The sequence below is a fragment of the Plecotus auritus genome (assembly GCF_963455305.1).
Source record: "Plecotus auritus genome assembly, chromosome: 5".
Lineage (NCBI taxonomy): Eukaryota > Metazoa > Chordata > Mammalia > Chiroptera > Vespertilionidae > Plecotus > Plecotus auritus.
In genome coordinates, this window is record NC_137776.1 from 96169019 (window position 1) to 96194409 (window position 25391).

The 25391-nt window shown below is 42.8% G+C and overlaps 1 protein-coding gene across 1 annotated transcript in view; it reads right to left on the minus strand.

Moving 5' to 3' along the window:
• Positions 1-525: 525 nt before the first annotated feature.
• The window catches only part of LOC308248256 (jun dimerization protein 2-like), a gene marked incomplete at both ends in the record, with an annotated part of 58181 nt that continues 33315 nt past the window's right edge, over positions 526-25391 (minus strand). The window contains 2 exons of the mRNA XM_080668269.1: positions 526-747; positions 850-1035. Of these exons, the coding sequence (XP_080524395.1) occupies positions 526-747; positions 850-1035 (408 nt within the window). The remainder of the gene's footprint in view (positions 748-849; positions 1036-25391) is intronic.

The window sequence follows — 25391 nt, forward strand, 5'->3', positions numbered from 1 at the left end:
TGGACCACAGTGGGTGGGTACAGCAGGGCCTGGCACTGTGCCCTTCTCCAGCCTTGCATCAGGATCAGAGTCAGGGTTAGGGTTAGGGTTGGGGGAGGCAGATTGCAGTTTCACTCTGAGTTCCATAGTCAGCCTAATTTTGGTTGCAACACATGGCTTTTCCTGGCTGCTTGGAGGTCCTTTGGGTGGGTGCCCTGGCAGAGAGGCCAAAGAAGTGATCACAGCTGCTGGATTGGGCATCTCTCTGGCCTAGAGCCTCTGTCCTGCCTCCTGCAAACCTGGTCCCAGGCAGAACAGGCCCTCCTCAGAACTACTTTGGTCTCAGCATTTGGTCCTGGGTTTCATCAGCCTGGGTTTCTCCACCTGGTGTGGCTGATCTGAGTTTCACAAAAAAAGCCCAGCCGATGCTGGCTGTGCTGAACCTCATTGAGAGTTTTTCATGCAGCAAGGAAGAGCACTCTGGGATCTTCCTCCTCCTCCCTCTCCCCGCCTCCTTCTTCTCCCCTTCCTACTCTCAGCCCATGGTCACTTCTTCTCCACCTGTTCCAGCAGTGGGTTGCCTTCTGAGTCGGGGGTCTTAATGCTATCAGTCATGACAATGGAGGTGGGGCAATGCCAGTTGAGCATCAGGATGAGCTGCTGCCACTCCTGCTTCAGCTCCTCCATCTGGGTTTTCAGCTCCACATTCATGAGTTTCAGCCACTGAGATTCCCGCTGCAGACACTCTGTCCACTCCTTCTTCTTGTTCTGGCATGGGGCTGCCACTACTTTGTTCTTTTCCTGGAGCCTTTTTCTCCACTCCTCTTACTTGTCTAGCTCATTTTTCACAGGTTTCTTGACCAGTTTAACCTTCAGGAAGTGCAAGGGGGTGATCCTGGCCCCAATGTTGTGGATGTCAGTGTATTTCAGCTCCTCTGTAGTCAGGGCCAAGCTGGAGAGTCTGGTCAGGGGGCCGAGCCCTGGCAGAGAGCCGGCAGTCATGGAAGAGTCAGGCATCTGCCCAGGCATCATAGCAGGAGGAGTGGCAGTCCAGATCTGCAGAAGCCGCAGAGGGAGGCTACAACCCTGGGGTTTGGGCCAGGCTGCAGGCACCATTCCCACTCAGGAGCCTCAGTGGTGCCAGCCCTGCCCTGCAGTGTCCACCACTGCCAGGGCCTCCTGTCGCAGATGTGGAGCAGGCTGTGACCCTCCTGCAGGCTGTGGCCTGGGTCTCCCTCTTTGAGGTGATCAATCCTGGGGCTCTGCCTGCCTGCCTGCCTCATTGCCCCTAACCACTCACCTGCCTACCTGATTGCCCCTAACTGCTGGCCTGCCTACCTGATTGCCCCTAACCCATTGCCTGCCTACCTGATCACCCCCAACCACTCATCTGCCTGCCTGATTGCCCCTAACCACTTGCTGGGGGTGGGACCAGCCCTAGAGGGGCCATGGTGGTTCTGGTCATTATGCCCCTGGGCTTTTATTATATAGGATTTATGCTATTTATAGGTATATAATAAGATACCTGTCACTATTTGGAATTGTTGCATAACCCAATCATTTTAAACAAATTGATGTTTTGAACATTTTAATTAAAATATATTCAATAAGAATGGATAAAAGATTTAAGTCCATGTAATTAAGTTAATTCACACTAACACAGTAAGTGACTATTATTGACTCCAATGTTTGGAATTGGAGTTTCAGTTTACATAAAACAATATTTATATATTAAGAGAGTTTATAAATCTGTGGAGAATGAAACACAGGTAAATGGATACTTATTGTATAATGCAATATATTAAAAAATTAGTTCAATTATCAGGGTTCATTGAAAATTTGGTTCCATATAAATAAAATATAAAATGAAGGTTTTCTACACTGTATTTTTAGCACATAGACTAATATATGCCCATACTTTGATTTGTAAACAGTAGAAAATTTAGTTAGAGATACTTAACTGAGAGCCTAAGTGGTATTTAAAAAATAGCTAACATCACATACAGTTAATCTATATAATGAGAAAATATTTTCCAAAGGACGTACAATAGGGCTAGATCGAGTACTTTGCCTTTGTCCTGCTTTGTTATACGTTGCATGGCAAATTACTATGGAAATAAGATCTTTGTTTCTTTAGAGTTTATTTTCTTTTGCTCTTTCATCCATTCCTCAACTTGTAATCTTCCATTTGTGACAGCAGTGAGGTAGTGAGGAAATGATTTTGTGTTTGTAGATACAAGATAGGGATTTCAAATAAGTAAAAAAATAAAAAGCATCATAGCTTAAGAATGAACAATATAGGAAAATCTCTTGGCATGAAAGGTTCTCTATTTAAAAAGTGAGATTATCTTATAGATAATTTGTCAAAGTCATATCATAACAGGCTTGTTTATAGATTTTATTGGCCAAGCTAGTCAAAAGGTAGCATGACATTGGTAAAATGTGTCAGAATAAGAAATATTTGGGTTCCAATCTCATACTTCTGCTATTTGAATTATCTAAATTCTTTTTTCTAAATATTCACCAGAGAATATGTTTATTGATTTTAGAGAGGGAGAGAGAAAACGAGAGAGAGGAACATAGATTGGCTGCTCCTTGCATTGCCCCAATTAGGGACTGAACCCACCACCTAGGTATTGCCCTGACCAGAACTTGAACCCACGGACTTGCAGTGTACCAGACAACTCTCCAACCAATTGAGCCACACCAGCCAGGTCAAATTACCTGAATCCAAAGCCTTAGCTTCATCACCTGAATAATAACATTACTAAACTCTTTACTGAGATAATTTGTATATGTAAGGTACATTAATTAATAGTGGCCATTATTAATGGGATTCTTTTCTGCCATGGTGATGTGTGTAACATATAATTGCATTTTTTCCCTCCCTCTGTCTAAAGGAAAGGAAATATGACCAAGAGTCATAAACCAAGATTATACTGTTCAGGAAGTTATTTTGTTGATATGCCCAGCAACTCTCTATCAATAAACATTTTAAAACCATTATGGCCAGGCATTTTTCAAAACAAAGTAATCACATCACTGTAGTCCTGCCAAAAAACCCTAACTCCAATTTCGTGTCCATTAGTCAAAGTCAAGCAGAGTATAATCTGTTTTTTCCTATATTTTTATTTTCTATCTAATGGTGTCAAATTAAAAAAATGCTAAAGTCAAATCTATAAAGTATGAATTTTACTTATCTGGACTGTTCAATCAGTTAGAAGTATTTATTCAACTTTGGCTAGGTGTGAGGTCTACTGATAGTTGCCAAAGGGGCTATAAAAAGGTTATTGTGAACCAATGCCCCTATAATATGATCTAAGATATTTTATATGTTAAAGACAAATATCATCATCCCCATGTGCCAAGCACAGATACTTAGTACTCAGACATTAAGTAAAATGACCAAGGAATACCTGATGCAAAATGAGGGGTTGTTGTTGAGTTCAAACCCAGCATTATCTGACTCCAACCTGTGTCCCTTTATACCATCTACTCACATCCCAGGTGTAAAGCAATATATCTCCCCAAAAGGAGTTTATAATCAAGTTGGTAAGATACCTATATTGACACACACAAAAAAGATAACATTGCCTAGGAATGGCTTAGATTCAGGAGAAATTTCAGAGGAAAGACAAAGATGATTTTAAGTCTGGATGATTAGTGAGACGTTATAAATTGAGTTTTGAAGAATATGTAGGATTTCCTCATTGACAGAGGATGTGGGATCTGCAAGCCTTCCAGGTATAAAGAGTGGTTAGAGCACAGGCACAGGAAATCCTACATATTCACGATAGTGAATAGAGCAATCCGATTGTAACAGTCATCTATTTTGAGAAACTAGTTTAAAAAATAAGACTGGGAACTAAAGGTCTGATTTAAATGTTTCTATTTTAGGCCATTTTGAGATTATTCTCACTTTAAAATTATGATTTGAGTTCTCAAACAGTGTATACTTTATTTCAAAAATCAAACATCACTAAAACAAGTGACACAAATGCAAAGCAGCACATGACAACTTGGTCTTGCGTGGCCAGGATCTGTTCCTTTGCACAACACCCTTCAAATCCATTGTATGTGGTGGTAATGTGACTGAGGCCAGGCTAATCATAGCACACACTCCTTGTAATGTATTGGTCTCCCTGGGTGGCACAGGAAATAAGCAAGCCAATAACATCACTTCCCTGGAACTGCTATGCAGAGAGTGGGGATTCCATATCCACTAAGACTGCTTTTAGCCACTCAAGGACAGTGTAACTGTAAGAGGAGAGAAGGAGGCCGATACAGAAGGGAGTGAAGAAGCAGAGTCAAGGGATAACAGTGAAATAGGAGGGAGACCTCACACGTGCACATGCGCGTGCGCACACACACACACACACACACACACAGAAAAACTATTTTTAGGAACCCTGGACCCAGCGGTACTTAAAACTAAAAATTCACATACATAAACAATAATTTTCTTTTTCCCACTTGATATAGTTTGAGCTGGGTATCTATTATTTACATTTTATAAGTAGAAAATAAAACCTATTTATTAAAACTTATTCTAATTGTGTAACTCAAGTAAATATTTTAAGATACTTTAAAATAAAAATATTAAAGTGAGCAGTCTTGGAATTCTGAAAAAGATAGGAGAGTGAACATCACACAATTAATTCTACACAACTCTAAATACAGAGTGAAAGGTAAAATATTTTTTGCCTGGTGGGCATAGTTCAGTGGTTGAATGTTGACCTATGAACCAGGAGGTCATGGCTCAATTCCTGGTCAGGGTACATGCCCAGGTTGCGGGCTCTGTCACTAGGAAGGGGCATGCAGGAGGCAGCTGATCAATGATTCTCTCTCATTATTGATGTTTCTATATATCTCTCTCCCTCTCTGAAATAAGTAAAAATATTTTTTAAAAAGAAAAGTAAAATATTTGTAAATGTACTTAACAGATCACATACCTTGATTAAAAAGGAAAGAACACTTGGGAGAATTTCTGTTCCTTAACCATGACCAAGAAATAAGATGTTCTAAAATTACCCTTGCACTATAACAACTAAACAACTGGAGAAAATATAGGAAGTAACTATTTTCAGACAAAATTCCACAGGCAGCACAGGGCTGTAATTCACCAGAAAAGGGAAAGAAACTTAATTAGGCAAAATACAGCCTAGATGTTCTGACTGGAGGTAATTTCCATATTACAGCAAAGGGCAGAGGAGCCTCAAATCATGCTTGAAAATATCCTGGAATTCAGAAAAACAACTTTTGTAATTTGTACAGACCAAGGCAACTAGAAATTGTGTAGAAGGTAGAGAGAAATAAGGAACTAAAGCTACAGAAAGATAAAGTTCTGCCCTGGCCAGTGTTTCTTGGTGATTAGAGTGTTGGCCCATATAACAAAAAGGTCCAGGTTTGATTCCCGGTCAAGGGCAAGTACCTGGGTTACGGTACGCTCCTACCCAGATTGGGGTATGTCGGGGAGGCAACCAGTCTATGTGTCTCTCTCACATCAACCATGCTCTCTGAAAAGCAATGAAAAAAAAATATTCTCAAGGGATAATTAACAAAAACAAACAAACAAAATAAGAAATATAAACCTCCAGAAATCTACATAAGGGCCCATGAGTCTTTCCTGGATACAATATGCACATGCATAGTATGAAATCTCATAAGACTAAACAAAGCAACTTCTAAGAAAATAATAATTCTACAAATTAATAAGATGAACAATTCTCAAAGGTCACACAGGGCCAGAAATTTGTGAATTTCCTTCAAACAGAGTGTAGAGACTTCATGGAATATACAGGGCCTTCAGTCACTGCTTGAAAAAAATCTAAATTAGCTCCAGAATACAGTCCACTCTAATTCTGCCCAAGACAAGCTAAAAACACGAACTTCAACAGCATTAAACTAATCCAAAAGCATCTTAGAGACTACTAAGAAAAATATAACACTTTTTTATTCTTCAGAGAAATATAAAAAGTATGGGCTTCAAAATATAAAATTTCTAATATCCAATATTCAATCCAAAATTACTAGAAGAAGAAGAAAAGGAGGAGGAGGAGGAGGAAGAGGAGGAGGAAAAGGAGGAGGAGGAGGAGAAGGAGGAGGAGGAGGAGGAGGAGGAGGAGGAGGAGGAAGGAGAAGAAGAAGCAGAGGAAGGAGAAGAAGAAGAAGATATGTCAAAACCAGGAAAAAACTCATCAATGGAAACTGACTTAGAACTTTCAGAGATAATAGAATTAACACAAAAGGCCATAACACAATGTTATATTATGAAAATGATCCATATTTTTACTGATATAAGAAAAAAGAACATGAAGAGAAACAAATGGTGCAAAAAGAACTGCCTAGAACATGAGACATGAAAATACAATACCTGTAGGGGGCATGGAGGGCTAGAAGGGGCCTAAGGGGCAAAAGGGGGGACATATGTAATACTTTCAATAATAAAGCTTTAAAAAATCACTGGATATGATTAATAGCAGTTTGAAAACTGAGGGAGAGAAATGACAATGAACTCTGAGGTTTTCTTGTTTTTGTTTTGTTTTGTTTTCTTCCTAATATATTATCTCATATGGTAACAATACAAACTATCCAAATCAATTACAGAGAGAGAAAAAAAAAAAAAAGACTTAAAGGAAAAACAAAACCAAAAATACCATTGTTGACCTGTGGGACATTAACAAATGATCTGCCATATCTAACTTCTTTGGACTGAATATTTCTATCCCTCCCCCCAAAATTATATGGTGTACTCTAAATTCAAAATATGATTTTTGATTTGAAGCTGGGGCCTTTAGGAGGTATTTAGATCTGGGGGGTGGAGCTCCCATGAATGGGACTCATGCTCATATAAGGGATGGCGAGACCAGTGTTCCCCCTCTTTGCCATATGAACACACAAAAATAAAAGGACTGTCTAAATCTAGAGAGTGGATCCCCACTGGACAATGAATCTGTCTACACCATGATCTTCAGTATCTGAGTATCTAAAACTGGGAAAAATAAATGTTTGTTGTTATGGCTTCCACACTGACTAAAACTCTAATCCTATATAATAAAAGGCCAATATGCAAATTGACCGAATGGCAGAACAACTGGTTGCTATGAGGCACACTGACCACCAGGGGGGCAGACACTCAATGCAGGAGCTGCCCCCTGGTGGTCAGTGTGCCACTCAGCCAGAAGCGAGGCTCATGGCTGGCGAGTGCAGTGGTGTGGTGGGAGCCTCTCCCACCTCTGCCGCAGTAGTGCTGAGGATGTTTGACTGATGGCTTAGGCCTGCTCCCCTCAGGGGAACGGGCCTAAGCCATCAGTCAGACATCCGCTGAGTGCTCCTGGACTGCGAGAGGGCACAGGCCGGGCTGAGGGACCCCCCTAGTGCACAAATCTTGTGCACAGGGCCTGTAGAATATATATAATTAGAATCCCCAAAAGAGAGAGCAGTATGACCTATCTATTTATTTACCTATCAATTATCTAATCTATGAAAGAATCATGAATGGAACTTTCTCTTTTTTAAAAAAAATATATATTTCTTTATTGGTTTCAGATTGGAAGAGAGGAGAGAGAGATAGAAACATCAATGATGAGAGAGAATCATTGATCCGCTGCCTCCTGCACACTCCCCACTGGGTATCAAGCTGCAACTCAGGCATGTGCCCTTGGACAGAATCGAACCTGGGACCCTTCAGTCCGCAGGCGGAAGCTCTATCCACTGAGCCAAGCCGGCCAGGACGAATGGAACTTTCTTAAATTTGATAAAAACTATAGCACTATAGATGAGACAAAGTTCAAAAAAAATTACAAGCACAGCCCTTGGCTGGTTTGGCTCAGTGGTTAGAGCATAAGCCTGCAGACTAAAGGATCCCAGGTTCAATTCCTGGTCAGGGCACATGCCGAAGTTGCAGGCTTGATCCCCAGTAGGGGGCGTGCAGGAAGCAGCTGATCAATGATTCTCTCTCATCATTGATGTTTCTATCTCTCTCTCCCTCACCCTCTTTAAATAAAAATATAGTTTAAAATAATTACAAACACAAAAAATATCCATATCCAGGTACATTTTATAATCAATTTTCTAAAAAAATTGAGATCAAAAACAATGTCACCAAAATACAATTTACTATTATAAAACTTGACTATCAAATGAAAAACAAATAATTCAAATGAGGATGTGATAAAGGGAGCACATTTGTTGGCTACAGTATAATAAAATTATAATCGAATAGTAAAAGAGAGACAAAAAATTCCAAAATATTTTTAAAATAATGTCACCTTAAATACCTCATAGATTAATGAGAAACTTGCAATACAATTTAGTAGATTTAGAGCTGAATGATTATTAAATCAACACATAAATAAAGTCTTACATATATAAACTAGCATTAAAGTAAATTTATAGCTTTAATTACATGTATTATGGTATAAGAAAGACTTGGATTAAATTATTTTTACAATAACTTCAAGCCCTAGCCAGTTTGGCTGAATGGCCTGAGGACTGAAGGGCCCCAGGTTTGATTCTGGTCAAGGGCACATGGCTGAGTTACTGGCTCGATCCCCAGTGTGTGTGTGTGGGGAGGGGGGGGGGCGGGGGAGGGGAGTGCAGGAGGCAGCCAATCAATGATTCTCTCTCATCACTGATGTTTCTGTCTCTCACTCCCTCTTCCTCCTCTCTGAAATCAATAAAAATATATTTAAAAATAACTTCAAGAAACATAGAGAGATGGTTGTCAAAATGTCAGTTGAAGTTGTTTAGGACCTAATTAAAGAACATGATTTATCATTACCATATAGGAGAACAATATGACTGCTCCAGAAAAATAGAAAATATGCAAACTTTACCAGCCAATACTACTTCTATTTCAGAGAAGTATAATGAACCTCAGAGTACACGGTTCTCACATGTAAGCCCAAACATAAGAGAGCATGCGTGTTCACAGCACAATAAAATGTGATTTAGACAGATACTGTGAATTCCAAGACAACATTTATATTTCTCAGAATCCCATACAGTTAGATTAGGTTCATCTGACTAATCCTGACCATCAAATATGAGCAGACATGATGAGATTCATCAGTGTGCTTCCTCAATCCATTTCTTGCCATGCTACAGTGGGTTTGGAACAGTTGTCTTTCAGATGTAGTAGTGAAAAGATGAAGCAAGATTCCTGGCACACTTTAGAGTTTAGTTGAGCCAGAAACAAATCTGTGTTATGTTAAAAAATGCAATTTCAAGGTTCGTAATATTGCAGCAGGACCAAGATAATCTTCAATAATATGTACCTAAATGTCTAATAAGGGAAAGAGATGTAAATTAAATGTAGTCTATCCATGTATCAAAAAATACAAATAATTCTCTAGATGCATGTAATATAAAAATATTAAATTAATAGATGAGCAAATAAAGTGTTTACCAAACAAATGCATACAATGTACTCTAAATATTCTTTTATGGATATATAAAATGTATATTAAAATACAATTCATGTTAATCTCAGTCATTGGCTCTGGGAGTGAGATTTTATGGTAGGAGTTCATAGTAATTTTAACTTCATCTACAATGTTTCATTTATTTTATGCAAAAATAGCATGAAGACAATGGAAATAATATTTTAATAAGAGATAAAAGAAATCCATAAAGAACACATTGAACATAGCATCTTATTTCTAGGTATCTGTTTACACTATTTTATGTACTTTCTGCAGTACTTAAATTTTTTGTAAAAAATAATAGCATACTAAAGAGAAAAATAAATGGAAAAGCAGAAAAAAGAAAACAGCAACAACACAGTTAAGAGGCTAGTGAAAAGATTTTCTTGTATTGATTGATTCTTCAAGCAATTTACTGAAAACAACTGTAAGTCATGGTGAATACAAACCTCTGGTTCTTATCCCCAAGCACTCTGCTGTCAAGCAAGGTCCACACACATGAAATAACCTCAAAGAAGTGTTGTTTGTCATGAATGTGTTATTTACAGAATGTAGTGGAAGCCCAGAGACCCAACATTAAATTGGTGCTGTGGTTGTTCACAAGAGCACGTCCTAGAAAAAGGAGACAGTCTGTGATGTCTATGCTGGAGAAAGCTGGCCTCGGGGTAGAAAGACATGTCAGCTTGAAGTTGCATCTTTTAAAGATATGAATCTATGAGGTAAATTATTGAAGGAATTCCAAATCATTCAATATGACCAGTGATGAGAGTAGTCCCTAAAAGCATTACCCCATCTTAACCTATAGATTTTATTATTTTCTTTCCTACAAAAACAAAATAATTTTAATATAAACATCCATTCTAACCTGTTCAACCTCATTGCAGTCATTTCCTACTGGGAAGAGAGCATTTTGGATCCAGATGCATTATTTGAACCTATGTCTGTCCTCCATTCCTAGCATAAATTGCAGTGCATCCAAAGTGGTCCATCAATATTAGCTAAACAGTCAACTATAGACTTGTTTGACTAATAAATATCTAACTCTATAAAACAGTTTAAATCTTTATTTGGGACTAAAGGAGACACAAATTCAGGAGAAGAGCTGAAATGTGCTCCAGGAAAGAAAGCCAGAGCTTACAAAGGCAAAACCCACATGGTGAAACAAAAGTAACTGTTCCCATTGGCTATGCAACATGGTGTGAGGGCTGGTTAAAAACAAAACTGGTCAAGACCAGGTGATGGAACTCTGAGGTAACCAACACATGAAAACAAGGGTGAGGTCCGTTCAAGGGTGCCGTTGTACAACAAGCACAAAATCCTAAAGTTCAAATGTCCAAACATCATCTGGGTACTGTAGCTCCTAAGTCTGATTTCCCCAGTGACCTCCCAACTCTATTTTAGGGCCCTCCATTTTAGATACTTTGGCTTATATTTGCCCCATTTGTTTGAGATATTTCCTTAGAAAACAATGATAATCAACCGTTCTAGCATAGAGTTAATCAGGAATGTCTGGTCCCTCATTCCCAGGGAATCTCATTCCTACTGTGCCATGCCCTGCATAGGAGGAAAGAAGTGTTATTATGGAAGAAATAAGAAGCATAGGGACAACATTCACATCTGAGCAACAAGGAGACCCCAGGTAAGTGAACCTTAGGCATAGTCTTCACCAGGAGTTGTCTTTAATGAGGATCTCAATTGCAGCAAGCTATTTTGCTGGGGAGAAAGGTTGATTAATTATCTCTACTCTTAAGCAACCATTATCTGAGTTTTTACAAGAGACTAAAAACATATGGTTGTATAAAGCATAAACAATTTGATAATAAAGTACAGTAAGCAAATCAGAACAGCAATGAATAAAACAATTTTAAATCCAGACCTAAAATAGCCCTGGGTCCAGTTGGGAGCCAGTTGAAAATATTTAAAAAATTAAACTATAATTAGTTACTAGCATTCATGGCAAAACAGAAATGTTCTTTAAAGGAATGTGAGAATTTAAGAAGCTTAGCTGTTTCTAATTTGACCTGGGAAGATATATTTAACCAGGTATAACAAGAAGGATTCACTGCGACACAAACTCCTTGGGCTGCAAGCAAATAATAGAAGGTTACTCTGTTGTTGAAGACTCTCTGAAATAGGAATGTAAGGATCTTTCTTGATCTATGAAGGCACTAGAGGATGACTGGGCTATTCTTTTAACAGTTCTTCTTAGATTCTGCATCATTATATCTTACTGTGCAGTGCCAAGGCCAGCACATGAATCTATAATTCTAAGAAAGTGGCTGCTCTCATCTCCTGCCTGGTAAGTCATATCCAACAGAAAGGCCACAGGAGCTATCATCATATTCAGAAGGGTTCTCACCAAAGTAGTCATCTATTATTGATAAGGTCCTTTTGTGAATAAGTCTTCAGAGTAGTGGCTGCAATTATTTCAAGAATAGTAAAAGGAGATGTCAAGTGGCCCAGGAGACATTGTACAGTTAGTCTCCCACTATTTAGGCAATCAAATGCCCAAGGCTGATTTTCATACTTGTAAATGATAGGATTACTGTGGGAACATACATGTGCTGGGAGGGTTTGGTTATTTATGGACTCATTGGCAAGTCCTTTCTGGTACCTATGTATTCTGAAAGGTGAACAGCTAGGTTTCCACAGTGTGGGCTGTGTCCTGCCATCTGGCCTTATAGAAGGGAATTCACGTTTGCAATAGGTGCAGCCTACTTGATGTTCAAGACCTCTATCATATGAAAAGGCATGCAAAAAGGGTGGCTAGATACCACCTCAATTGTAGGAGGTGCCTGAGGTCCACCAGGGAAGAGAGGGTATGCATATATGGAGACCACCATATAGAGGAAGTAGATGGGTGTTAGGTAGACACAAAGAAAATGTGAAACCCCTTTTGATAGATTACCCAGTAAATATCAGGAGAGTGTTCTGTAAAATCAACAGCAAAGTTATGGATGGTTGAGAAATTGCCAAATCAGTTCCACCAAAGGTAGAGGTAGGCATCAAAGGACAAATGCAGCATTCCAGCAGGTTCACTGCAAAGGCCAAGGTTTAAGAATAGTGTATCTTAATACTTCTATGCCATGCTTTCCCATTTCAAGGGTCAAAACAGCAAGAATCAGGAAGTCTTGCATAGGCAGAAGTTAATGATATGGAAGATCATTCATATACCCAGAAATATAATCATTATGACATCTACACTAATAAAAGAGAAATATGCAAATTGACCGTACCTCCGCCACACCCACCAGCCAATCAGAAGTGAGTATGCAAATTAACCCAACAAAGATGGTGGGCTAATTTGTATATATAGGCGTCAAGCAGTCTGGGTTCCAGACAGGTTCCAGGCCCTGCCCCCAGGGTCCCAGAACCATCGGTGACCCAGGGAGGCAGGCCGGGCAGTGCCAGGTCCCGCCCCCAGGGTCCTGGGACCATCGGCAACCGGGGAGCGGCCAAAGGGGCCCCCTCGCAATCAGCACACAGCAGGGCCTACTTGGCCCTGGTCGGAGGCGACCTGGGAGAGCTGAGTGGAGTAGGGGTGGCAGGTAGCCACGGAGGGGCAGGGCCACCAGAGCCAAGCTCCCGGGGGGCTGAGGAGAGTGCCTGAAAAAAAAAAGGATGCTTCAGTGAAGCACAGGAGGCGGGCAGCCCAAGGACCGCAGAGTGGCGCCAAGGCAGAATGCCCCGGAGGGGGCTCGGGCTGGGGCAGGGGGCCAGCGGGCGGGGATCTGCCTCCTCTGAGGAGAGCAAGGTTCTGCGGTGGTCCCAAGACACAGGAAATAAGAGGTGATGACTGCCGGAATGGAAGGACACGGACCTGCAGCCCTGAGGCGGGGGTTAAGGGGTGGCGCCATCTCAGTTGAGGAGCATCGCACTGCCGGGTACCACACTGCGATGGTCTGGTGAAGCTCCCTGCACTAACTGGGCCTCGCTGTGGCCTGTGCACTTGCAAGGCCACAACTCCTGCTCCTGCCTTGGCCCAAAAGCAAGCCTGTGCCTGCCCCCGACTCCACTATTAAAACCCTACCTTTACGAGCCACGGGGCCCCCAGATGAGGATGGCAATCAACCCCATCACTATTGGCCTTTTGCCACTAGTGACCTTTACAACTGGAAGTCTCAGAATCCTAAGTTCTCTGAGAAGCCAGCAGGGCTTATTGATCTGTTAGATTCTGTCCTTTTCACCCACCAGCCCACGTGGGACGACTGCCAACAGCTTTTACAGGTCCTGTTCACAACTGAGGAGAGGGAAAGAATCCTCAGTGAGGCCCGGAAAGTGGTTCCTGGCGTGGACGGGAACCCAACCACCAACCCGGTCCAGATAGATGTCTCTTTTCCCTTAACTAGGCCTGAATGGGATTTCAACACGGCAGAAGGTAAGGAGAGGCTCTGGGTCTACCACCAGACTCTAATGGGGGGTCTCCGAATGGCTGCTAGAAAGCCAACTAATTTGGCCAAGGTAGGGAATGTTCAGCAGGAAAGGGATGAGTCTCCAGCTGTCTTTTTAGAATGGATCATGGAGGCAACCGCACCTACACCCCCATGAATCCAGAAGCTCCTGAAAACAAGGCAGCTGTGATCATAAGCTTTGTAAACCAATCGGCTGGGGATATTAAAAAGAAACTGCAAAAAGTAGATAGGTTGGGGGAGAAGAGTTTAAAGGACCTACTGGAGGTAGCCGAGAAGGTGTATAATAACAGGGAGCCCCCGGAAGAAAGGCAGGCTCACGCTGTGGCGGCTGCTGGCAGCAAACAAACCTGAGACCTAGCTAAGATCCTTCTCGCCACCACCGTGGACTCTTTGGAGGAACGGAACCGCCGTCTCTGCTGACTCACCGGCAACCAGGAGGACGGTAAGGGGACCACCTGGGGTGGGAGGCGGAAGCTGCAGAAAGATCAGTGTGCTTACTGTAGGAAGATAGGGCACTGGAAACAAGAGTGTCCGAAAAGGGCCAGCAAAAAGGGAGGCGAAGCGGATCGAGTGAAGGTCCTGGAGCTAGATGAACTGAGTGATTAGGGGAGTCGGGGTTCGGACCACCTCCCCAAGCCCAGGGTAACTCTTAGAGTGGAGAGAACCCCCATTGACTTCCTTGTCTACACCGGAGCGCAACACTCGGTCCTCCGTATGCCTCAAGGAAAATTAACAAATAAGAAGTCTTGGGTACAAGGGGAAACTGGTATGAGCCAGTATTTATGGACTACCCGAAGAACGGTGGATTTACGGATGGGCCGGGTATCCTACTCTTTTATGGTAATTCCGGAATGCCCCTACCCACTGTTAAGACGAGACTTGCTTACTAAGATTGGAGCTCAGATAACTTTCAGACAAGGGGGGGCCTCATGTTACTGGTGGCAAGGGCCACCCCATTCAGGTCCTGACCATAAGGCTGGAGGATAAGTACCAGCTTCACCAAAAAGCCTCTCCAATAGAGGGCAGCACGGACGAATGGCTGCAGGAGTTCCCCATGGCTTGGGCAGAGACAGGGGGAGTGGGGCTCGCCGCCCACAGGGCCCCAGTCCTGGTAGAGTTAAAACCAGGGGAAGGCCCGGTGAGAATCAAACAGTACCCCATGCCTCAGGAAGCCCGGAAGGGAATTCAGCCACACATTCGGAGACTGAGGGGCCTAGGGGTGCTGGTCCCCTGCCAGTCTGCCTGGAACACTCCCCTCCTGCCAGTCAAGAAGCCCCACACAAATGACTACCGGCCGGTACAGGACCTCTGGGAAGTAAATAAAAGAGTTATGGACATACATCCAAGGGTCCCCAACCCATAGACTCTCTTAAGCTCTCTGGCGCCCTCCCGTGTCTGGTATACTGTGTTAGATTTGAAGGATGCCTTTTTCAGTTTGCCGCCGGCACCCTGCAGTCAAGCCCTGTTCACCTTCGAGGGGCATGACCCAGAAGAGGGCTACAGTGGACAACTGACGTGGACTCGGTTGCCTCAGGGGTTCAAGAGCTCGCCCAGCATCTTTGATGAGGCCCTGCATGAGGACCTGGGTGAGTACCGGAGAACACACCCCAACCTCACTCTCCTTCAGTATGTGGACGATATCCTGATTGCAGCAAACACGGCTGAGGACTGCAAGGAGGGGACAAGAGACCTGCTGGCCTCCTTGGGGGCCCTTGGATACCGGGCTTCTGCAAAGAAGGCTCAGATATGCAAAGAAAGGGTGAGTTACCTGGGATACATCCTGGAGGGTGGACAGCGGCGGCTGTCGGATGCCAGAAAAGAGACTGTTTTGAAAATCCCATCCCCCACCTCCCAAAGGGAAGTAAGGGAATTCCTAGGATCGTCTGGCTACTGCCGCCTCTGGATACTGGGTTTCGCAGAGATTTCCAGGCCCCTATACGAGGCAACTGAGGAGGGAAAGGCCTTTGAATGGACTGAGAGAGAGAAGGCAGCCTTTAAGCAGTTAAAGAAAGCCCTCTTAAGCACTCTGGCCCTGGGCCTGCCAGACATCACGAAGCCCTTCCATCTCTTCGTAGATGAACACAAAGGAATAGCGAAAGGGGTCCTGACTCAGACCCTAGGCCCCTGGAGCCTCCTGGTGGCTTATTTGTCCAAGAAGTTAGACCCTGTAGCTGCCAGTTGGCCACCGTGCCTAAGGTTTATTGCGGCAATGGCGCTTTTAGTCAAAGACGCTGACAAGTTGACCCTGGGGGAGGAAGTCTGGATCACCACCCCACACGCCATTGAGGGAGTCCTGAAGCAGCCTCCTGATAGATGCATGAGCAACACACGTATAACCCACTATAAGAGTCTCCTTCTCAACCCTCCCAGAGAATCCTAAAGCAAGTGCATGGGCTCCGGAAGGACCTGACTGACCAGCCCCTTCCAGATGCAGACGTCACCTGGTTCACGGATGGAAGCAGCTTTATACGGGACAGGAGCAGGTATGCGGGTGCAGCTGTATTCACTGAAACGGACACTGTATGGGCAGAAGATCTGCCCTCCGGGACGTCAGCCCAGAGAGCAGAGCTTGTGGCCCTCACCAAGGCCCTGACACTGGGAGCTGGAAAGCGGCTCAACATCTACACAGACAGCCGGTATGCATTCGCCACCGCTCATGTTCATGGGGCAATCTACCAAGAGAGAGGGTTACTAACAGCAGAGGGGCGGACTGTAAAGAAAAACAGGAGATACTCAACTTACTCTCAGCCTTATGGCTCCCTGCCAAATTGGCCATTATACACTGCCAAGGACACCAGAAGGCTGACGACCCAGTGGCAAGAGGAAACCACAGGGCTAACCAGGCAGCCAAGGCAGTAGCCCTTTCTCCGATCCCCACCATGGCCCTACAGCTCCCAGACCCAGGAGACAAAGTTCTGCCAGTTCAGCCAGGATATTCCCTGGAGGAGTTACAGCACATTAGGAAGCTTCCCCAAAGGAGGAGAAGGGGTGGTGGTATACACCACAAGGGGAGCTCATACTGCCAGACCAGCTTGGAGTCTCCATGATAAAACACATGTACCAGTCCACTCACCTGGGGGCACGTAAATTAAAGGACTTAATCTGACAGGCCAGAATTAAGATCCACCAGAGGGACATTAAAATAGAGCAGGTTATATCTGCCTGCAAGACCTGTCAACTCACAAATGCGAGAATCGGGCCGAGTGAAAAAGGAACCAGGCTTCGAGGAACCAAGCCTGGGGCACAATGGGAGGTCGACTTCACTGAGGTCAAACCAGGAAAGTATGGCTATAAATATCTTTTAGTATTTGTAGATACCTTCTCCGGATGGGTAGAAGCATACCCAACTAAGCATGAAACTGCTCAGATGGTAGCTAAGAAGCTGCTGGAAGACATAGTGCCCAGGTACGGTTTTCCCGCTGAGATAGGGTTAGACAATGGACCAGCTTTTGTCTCGCAGGTAACGCAGGCAGTGGCCAAGGCCATTGGGGCAAATTGGAAATTGCATTGTGCTTATAGGCCCCAAAGCTCAGGGCAAGTAGAGAGGATGAATAGAACTCTAAAAGAGACCCTTACCAAATTGACCATGGAGACTGGCGGGGACTGGGTGGCTCTCCTTCCATATGCCCTTTACCAGGTTAGGAACTCCCCCTATACCCTGGGTTTTACTCCTTATGAGATCATGTTTGGCCGGCCACCCCCTATTATCCCTAACCTTAAAGCCAAATTTCTTACAGAATTTGAAAGTCAAGAACTGTTTCTTTCCTTGAGAGGGCTCCAGAGGGTGCACGAGGACATTTGGCCACGTCTCTGCACTATCTACGAGACCCGCCCAACCCCGACTCCTCATCAGCATAAGCCTGGGGACTGGGTCTACTTCAAGAGACACCGCTGGGAGACCCTTGAGCCACGTTGGAAGGGTCCCTACGTCGTGGTGCTGATGACCCCCACCACTCTCAAGGTAGACGGCGTCGCTACCTGGGTCCATCACACTCACGTCTGGTCAGCGGACCCATCTGTGATCCGGGAAGACTTCGTCACCAAATGGAGCATTGATCGAGATCAACGCAACCCTCTCAAGCTCAAGCTATGGTGTGCTCGACCTGCCTGATGCTGGTAACCTTACTCGCGATCACTCCTGCTACCGGGAGCCCCCACACTCCCCATAATGTTACCTGGCAAATAATAAACACCAACTCAGGGGTGATTCTCAATCAGACTTATCAAGCCCATCCCAAAGGCACTTGGTTCTCTGAGCTGTGGGTGGACCTCCAGACTCTTTCCCAGAATCTACCCACCACCGGACTGTACATCTGCTGCGATAGGCGCAGGCAGAGATTAAGGACTCAAAACCATTAAGGATCGCCTATTTCTATGTCTGCCCCAAGCACTCGCGAACTCGGCCCTGGGAAAAGAACCCTTGTGGAGGCACTGGAGACTATTTCTGTGCTTCCTGGTCATGCGTCTCAACTGGACACATTTGGTGGGAGGCCCCGAGGAAAGGTGACCTGATCACCATTGGACGGCCGCTGCCCCACCTTGTCCCCCGAGAGGCCATAGCCACTGTAACCCCGTGAGCATTTCCTTCACGGGAGAGGGAAGGAAGGCTACCAGATGGGACACCGGGAAGACTTGGGGACTCCGATTTTATCGGTGCAGGGAATTTGGGATGGTGTACCCTCCTGACCCAGGAATGTTGTTCAGTAGAAATACAAACCGACCCATGATTGGGCCTGTAAGTTTCAGGATAAAGGGGGAATGAAAGGGCAGGGAGAGACCGACTCCATGTTCCCTTTGTTACATGTCCTCCACCTCGTGGAGTCAGGTTCCAGCCCTAGAACGTCTCCAAGAGCCCAACCCACACTTTTGAATTAGCCAATAGAAATGCAAGAGGAAAGTAAGCTGCCCCCATGTGCAACCTGACCCCAACCAATCAGCGGAGGCCACACTACCTCACCCTTCCTACCTCTCCCAGGCCCCCTATAAATCAGCGCATTTGGGGCCTGGGGCTCTCTCTCTGCCTCCTGCCACTGTGTCAGCGAGTGTGGTGGACAGGGAGCTCGAGCTAGCTCAAATAAAGGCTCTTTGCTTTTGCATCGGACTCGGCTCCCTGGTGGTCTTTGGGGATCACGAAATCTGGGCATAACACCACCAGGTGCCATTCAATGTGCCTATTATAAGGAGGAGGGCCACTGGAGAAAGGACTGCCCAGAACACAAAATAAACAATAATAAAAAGGATAGCAAACATCTCCAAGAAATATTAGAAAGGCATTATGAATCTGGAGGCCAGGGGGTCCCTAGGCACCTCCCAATATCAAACATGCAAAAGAGATTTTAAAATTGCTGGGGGATGCCTTGGCCTGTGTTATCAGTTGATTGGGTGACCTGTGCACCAAGAGGTTGCTGGTTCAATTCCCCGTCAAGAGCACATGCCTGAGTTGCAGGCTTGGTAAGGGACAGCTGATTAATATTGCACTCACAATGTTTCTCTGCCCCTCTCCCTTCCTCTCTCTCTAAGAATCAATAAATTAGTCTTTAAAAAACAAACAAAACAAAACAAAACAAACAAAAAAACAAAATTGCTAGAGGCAGTGAATCTACCGATCCAGATTGACATGATAAACTGCCCAGGACAACAGAACAATGGTTCCCAAACAAGCCAGGGAAACCAAACTGCTGATAAACAGCAGGACAAGCTGCCTGAGGTCCACCACTTCTTAGGGCTTTAATTCTCCACCTGGACTGGTCAGAATTTAAGCCCCATTGCACAGAATGAGATGAGGAATGGGCCAGTGAATGGGGATTCTCTAACACTGACCCTAATTTATATGGAAGATCTATACTCCCTGAAGCTCTAGTATCTCCGATCCTCAAGAACCTATAAGAAGGGACCCATTATGGAAAGATGCTTTAATGTAGTTAGCTGAGCAATGGACCAGTCTCTATGACCTCCTTCAGACAACACACTCTTCCCTAAAGCTCAGAGGAATCAAGCCTTACACTCACCACACACTGATCAAGTGGGTACACCCTGAGGAGGACTAGGGTCTGGCTCACCACAAGTTTTGCTGCTGTTACTACAGCAAGGGAAAGCTGGACCTGCACTCCCGGAGGAGATTTAAAATTCCTCTTTTGGAAAGGAACAGTGCCTCCCAAAGCTAAGTGTTTCTTTCTGTTTTATTATTATTATTTTTTTAATTTTAGAGAGAAGAAGGGAGAGAGGGAAACATCAATGTGAGAGAGAAATATAGATCATTTGCTTCCCACAAGTGCCCCAACCAGGGATTGAACCCCAACCTAGTATGTGTCCTGACCAGGAATTAAACCAAAAGGTTTTGGGACAATGCTCCAAACAACTGAGCCACCCAGTCAGAGGAAGAATATTACTTTTCATTTTATTCTGCATTTCCTAGACATTGGCTTCCTTGGCAAATTTATACAGATGTTGCATACGACACCCCAAGGCCTGCTCTGGATTAAATCATGGGGGTCATTAGGTCTCTCCAGTTTTGGACTTCTCTAAAATTTCCCCTGCACTACTAGGCATACCCCCACTAAATACTTGACTTGTTATCTAAACAACAGGACTCCCTTGGAAGCTCACCTGCAACATCAATGAAACATGAAGCAGTCTACAGGCTTTGCTTGTCCAGCAGTGCTATCCCCTAGACACCCCATATGCTGTCTTCTGAAGGCAGCGGTCCTCCTCCCTCACATAAAGCCTTCCCTCCATTCTTGACTCCTCTCTTCCTTCTGTAGATAGTAAGAACCTCTGGACCCAGGGAATGGTAAGACTACACCCTTTGACAGCAAGAAGATGAGACCTCCATCCATTTACCCTTATAAGATTACAAGGGTCTAGAGTTTTGAAGGGGGAAATTGTTTCAGTAGACAGTCAGTCAGAGGGTCAGGGAGCCTCCCTAATGGGCCAAGATTGTTCCAGAGGAGGTTCTTCCAATGACTGCGCCAAAAGCTAGAAAGATGAATAGATCAATCCTGGTGAGCCAAGAGCTAGCAAGATAATTAGGAAAAAAGCCCCCTCCCTATCCTTATAAGAACGGTGGGGGTATGAGCTGGTGGGGGAGATGGTCTTTGAGACAGGAGTCCACCATTCTCTCAGGCCATGTGGCTCCTGAATTAAACCTCTTTCCTTTTGCACTATCACCGACCTCACAAGTTTTGCATTCTTTTGTTTGGTACATATATGTATGAGATATTTAGCAGTCTAACTTCACTGTTGCAGACTAGGTAGTGAAAAGTCTTAGAAGAAAAAAATTTGGCTTTAAATATTGTTTTGGATCATTTTATTACCCTGTGATATTGTTCAGGTTATTTAATTTTTGGAATCTCAATGTGTCAACAAAATTTAGATTAATCATATATACCTTTAAGTTTAATAATGAGATTCTATGAAATATTGTATGAAATAAACTGTGAAACATTGGTGTTTAGTAAATACAGGAAATAAAAATGTGAGCTAATTATCACAGACGCCTCCCAACTTTTAATAGAAACTGAATAATTTTTTTCAATATGTGTGGAAAAATACTAACAGTTGAAATGCACAATGTATATTTATTAGCCAGTCAGAAATCATATCTGATAAAAGTAGAGAATTTTAGGTAGGTTGAATGCAGAGGTTTTATCAAGAGACAACCTGATGCTGTGAGAAGGCAATGTCTGTTTTTAAGAGTTATTGATGCCAGTGGGATAAATAATATCCTGTTCTCCAATTAATTACAGAAGCTCTGAGCACTTTTTCTCATTTATGATAGCCACAAAGGCTGGCATTTTCCTTATCATGTTGTGAGCAGACACTGATGGCTGACTGTTGCTGTCCTCAGGCCTGGGGAGAAAAGCAGTTGTTTTACCAACGGAGTTGAACTTTGGGCCATGTTTATTCCCAGCAAAGTTCTGCCTCCCTGATGGAGGAAATTAGGTAAAACTTATTAGGAATGCTCAAAAGACATTCTCCAACATCCCATAACCTTTAAACAACTTAAATTTCTATGGTATCAAATAAAAACAATGTATTCAAAGACCTAGAGCATATGCAGTCTATTTGCTTTCTAAATAACAAATATGAGAAAAATAGAAAATAAAAACTAAGAAAGGTAAATTTATTTCAAGGGATATTATGAGAGTTAACTGGCTGAGGACAGTTATGAGAAAGTGGCTGATAGAATAATCAGAATATTGAGAAAACCTGCTACTGAGGTAATTGAATTGCAAGTCATTGTATATAAGGAATTGAGGAGATGAAAGAGATGCTAGAAGAGCTGTCAAGCCACAGAATACATGCATGGAATTTAAATACATATTTTAAAGTGAATAAAACCAATCTTAAACAGTTGCATATTTTATGATGACTATTGTAAGGCATTCTGGAAAAGGCAAACCATATAAAGAGATCAGTGATTCCTAGGGGTTCCAGATGAGGGGGGGGAGGGATAGACAGGTGGGATATGTTTTTTATAGAAGTGGAACTATTTTGTATCATACTGTAATGATAGAAACATGTAATTATATATTTAACAAATCTCACAGTGACATATGACAATCTCACAAAATTTTTAGCAGGTAGAGTAGACCCTATATAAACTATATATTGTAGTTAATAATAAGCCTATATAATAAAACCCTAATATGCAAATCAACTGTACAGACCAGCAGAAAGACTGGTCACTAGGAAGGGAAGAGTGACTGTTAGTGGAAGCCTATACATCCAGGGGCTCTACTACACAACACCCTGGGACCAGGAACACAGAATCTGAAGCAGCACAAACACACAGACTTGGATGAACTCTGCACCCTCACATGGAAAGGTCAGATTTCGCCAAGGGAAAGGAGAGAGAGCGCTACATAACCAGATACCTGGAGAAGAGAGATCATGGAGAGACAAAGAAACAGCCCACATATGAAAGAAAAGGAGGCATCAACAGAAAAAGTAAAAGAAATGGAAGCAAGCAATATGTCAGAGAAAGAATTCAGAGAAATGGTCATAAGGTTGCTGAAAAGAATGGAAGACAAATTCAGCAATATGTGTAAGAACCAAGAGGAAATGAAGAAGAATCAAGAAGAAATGAAAAATGACATCACTGCTATAAAGAACTCAATAGAAATCATCAACAGTAGACTAGAAGAAGCAGAGAACCGCATCAGTGAGCTAGAAGACAAGATAGGAAAAAATACCTAAGTAGAACAGCTTCTAGAAAAAAATATTTAAAAGCAGGAGGAGAGCCTAAGGGAACTTTGGGACAACATGAAACAAAACAACATCCACATTGCCGAAACCAGTTTGGCTCGGTGGATAGAGCGTCAGCCTGCAGACTGAAGGGTCCCGGGTTCGATTCTGGTCAAGGGCACGTGCCTTGGTTGCGGGCACATCCCCAGTGGGAGGTGTGCAGGAGGCGGCTGATACGATGTTTCTCTCTCATCGATGTTTCTGACTCTCTATCCCTCTCCCTTCCTCTCTGTAAAAAATCAATAAAATATATTAAAAAAAAACAAAAAAACAAAAAAAAAAACAAAACAACATCCACATAATATGGAGAGAGAGGAAACTGAGCAAGGAATAGAAAACCTGTTTGAAGAAATAATGACAGAAAACTTCCCTGATATAGGGGAGAAAACACTCACACAAATTCAAGAAGCTCACAGAGTTCCAAACAAAATGAACCCCAAAGGAATGACGCCAAGGCACATTATAATTAAATTGGCAAACACCAACAACAAAGTAAGAATCTTAAAAGCGGCCAGAGAGAGACAGACAGGATCCCTCATCAGACTAGTGACTGATTTCTCAACTGAAACACATCAGGCCAGAAGGGAATGGATTTAAATATACAAAGTCATGCAAAGGAAGGGTCTGAATCCAAGAATACTGTACCATCAAGGCTATCAATCAAAATTGAGGTTGAAATCAGGAGCTTCACAGACAAAAAAAGACTAAGGGAGTTTATTACCACCAAAGCAGTAATGCAAGAAATGCTAAAGGGTTTGCTGTAAAAAGTAGAAATAGGAAGGGAAGAAGGAACACATGAGTAAAGAATAAAAATGGTGACAAACAAGTACCTATCAATAATAACTTTAAATGTAAATGGGTCCAATGCCCCAATCAAAACACATAGGTAGCTGAGTGGATAAGAAAACATGACTCATATATCTTCTGTCTAATAGAAGCCCATCTCAGAAAAAAAGGACACACACAGACTGAGGGTGAAGGGATGGAAAAAGGTTTTTCAGGCAAATGGAAATAAAAAAAAAAAGCTGGGGTAGCAATACTTATATCTGACAAATTAGATCTCAAAGTGAAGGACATAACAAGAGATAAGGAAGGCCACTTAATAATACTAAAGGGATCCATCCAACAAGAAGAAACAACTCTGGTAAACATATACGCACCCAATACAGGAGCATCCAAATACATTAAAAAAAAAAGAACTTCTGGAGGATATCAAGGGAGAGACTGACAGCAATACAATCATAGTAGGGGATTTTAATACCACACTATCACCATTGGACAAATCCTCTAAACAAAAAATCCAGCAAATAAACATCAATCCTAAATGACTCACTAGATCAGATGGAATTAACTGACATCTTCAGAACATTTCACCCCAAAGCCACAGAATATACATTCTTCTCAAGTGCACATAGGTCATTTTCAAAGATAGACCACATATTGGGTCACAGGCAAAGTCTCTTCAAATTCAAGAAGATAGAAATCATATCAAGCATCTTCTCTGATCACAATGCATAAAACTAGAAATCAACTACAATAAAAATAAACAAAATAAAGCAAACACCTGAAGGCTAAATAGCATGCTATTAAACAATGATTGGGTTACCAGAGAGATCAAATAAGAAATAAAAAGCATCATGGCAACAAACAACAATGAAAAAACAACAATCTAAAACCTATGGGACACAGTGAAAGCAGTCTTGAGAGGGAAGTTCATAGCTCTACAAGCCACTGCAAAACAAAACAAAACAAAACAAAAAAACAAAAACAAAAACAAAAAAACAGAAACAATGGTAATAAATTACCTAACCCTACAACTCAAAGAGTTAGAAAGAGAGCAATAAGAAAAGCCCAGCATAAGCAGAGGAAGGAAATAATAAAGATCCAAGCGGTAAATAAAATAGAGACCAAAAAAACAATACAAAAGATCAACAAAACCAAGAGCTGGTTCTTTGAAAGGATAAACAAGATTGATGAACCTCTAGCCAGGCTCACCAAGAAGCAAAGAGGGAGGACTCAAATAAACAAAACCAGAAATGAAAGAGGTGAAATAACAACCGATCCCACAGAAATACAAACAATCATAAAAAAATACTATGAACAACTCTATTCCAAAAAAATGGACAACCTAGAAAAATGGACATATTCTTAGAAAAATACAAACTCCCAAAACTCAACCAATAAGAATAAAAAAACCTGACTAGGCCGATAACTACTGAAGAAATTGAAACAGCGATCAAAAATCTTCCAGCAAACAAAAGCCCTGGTCCAGGTGGTTTACAGGGGAGTTCTACCAAGCATTCATAGAAGAACTAATATCTATCCTCCT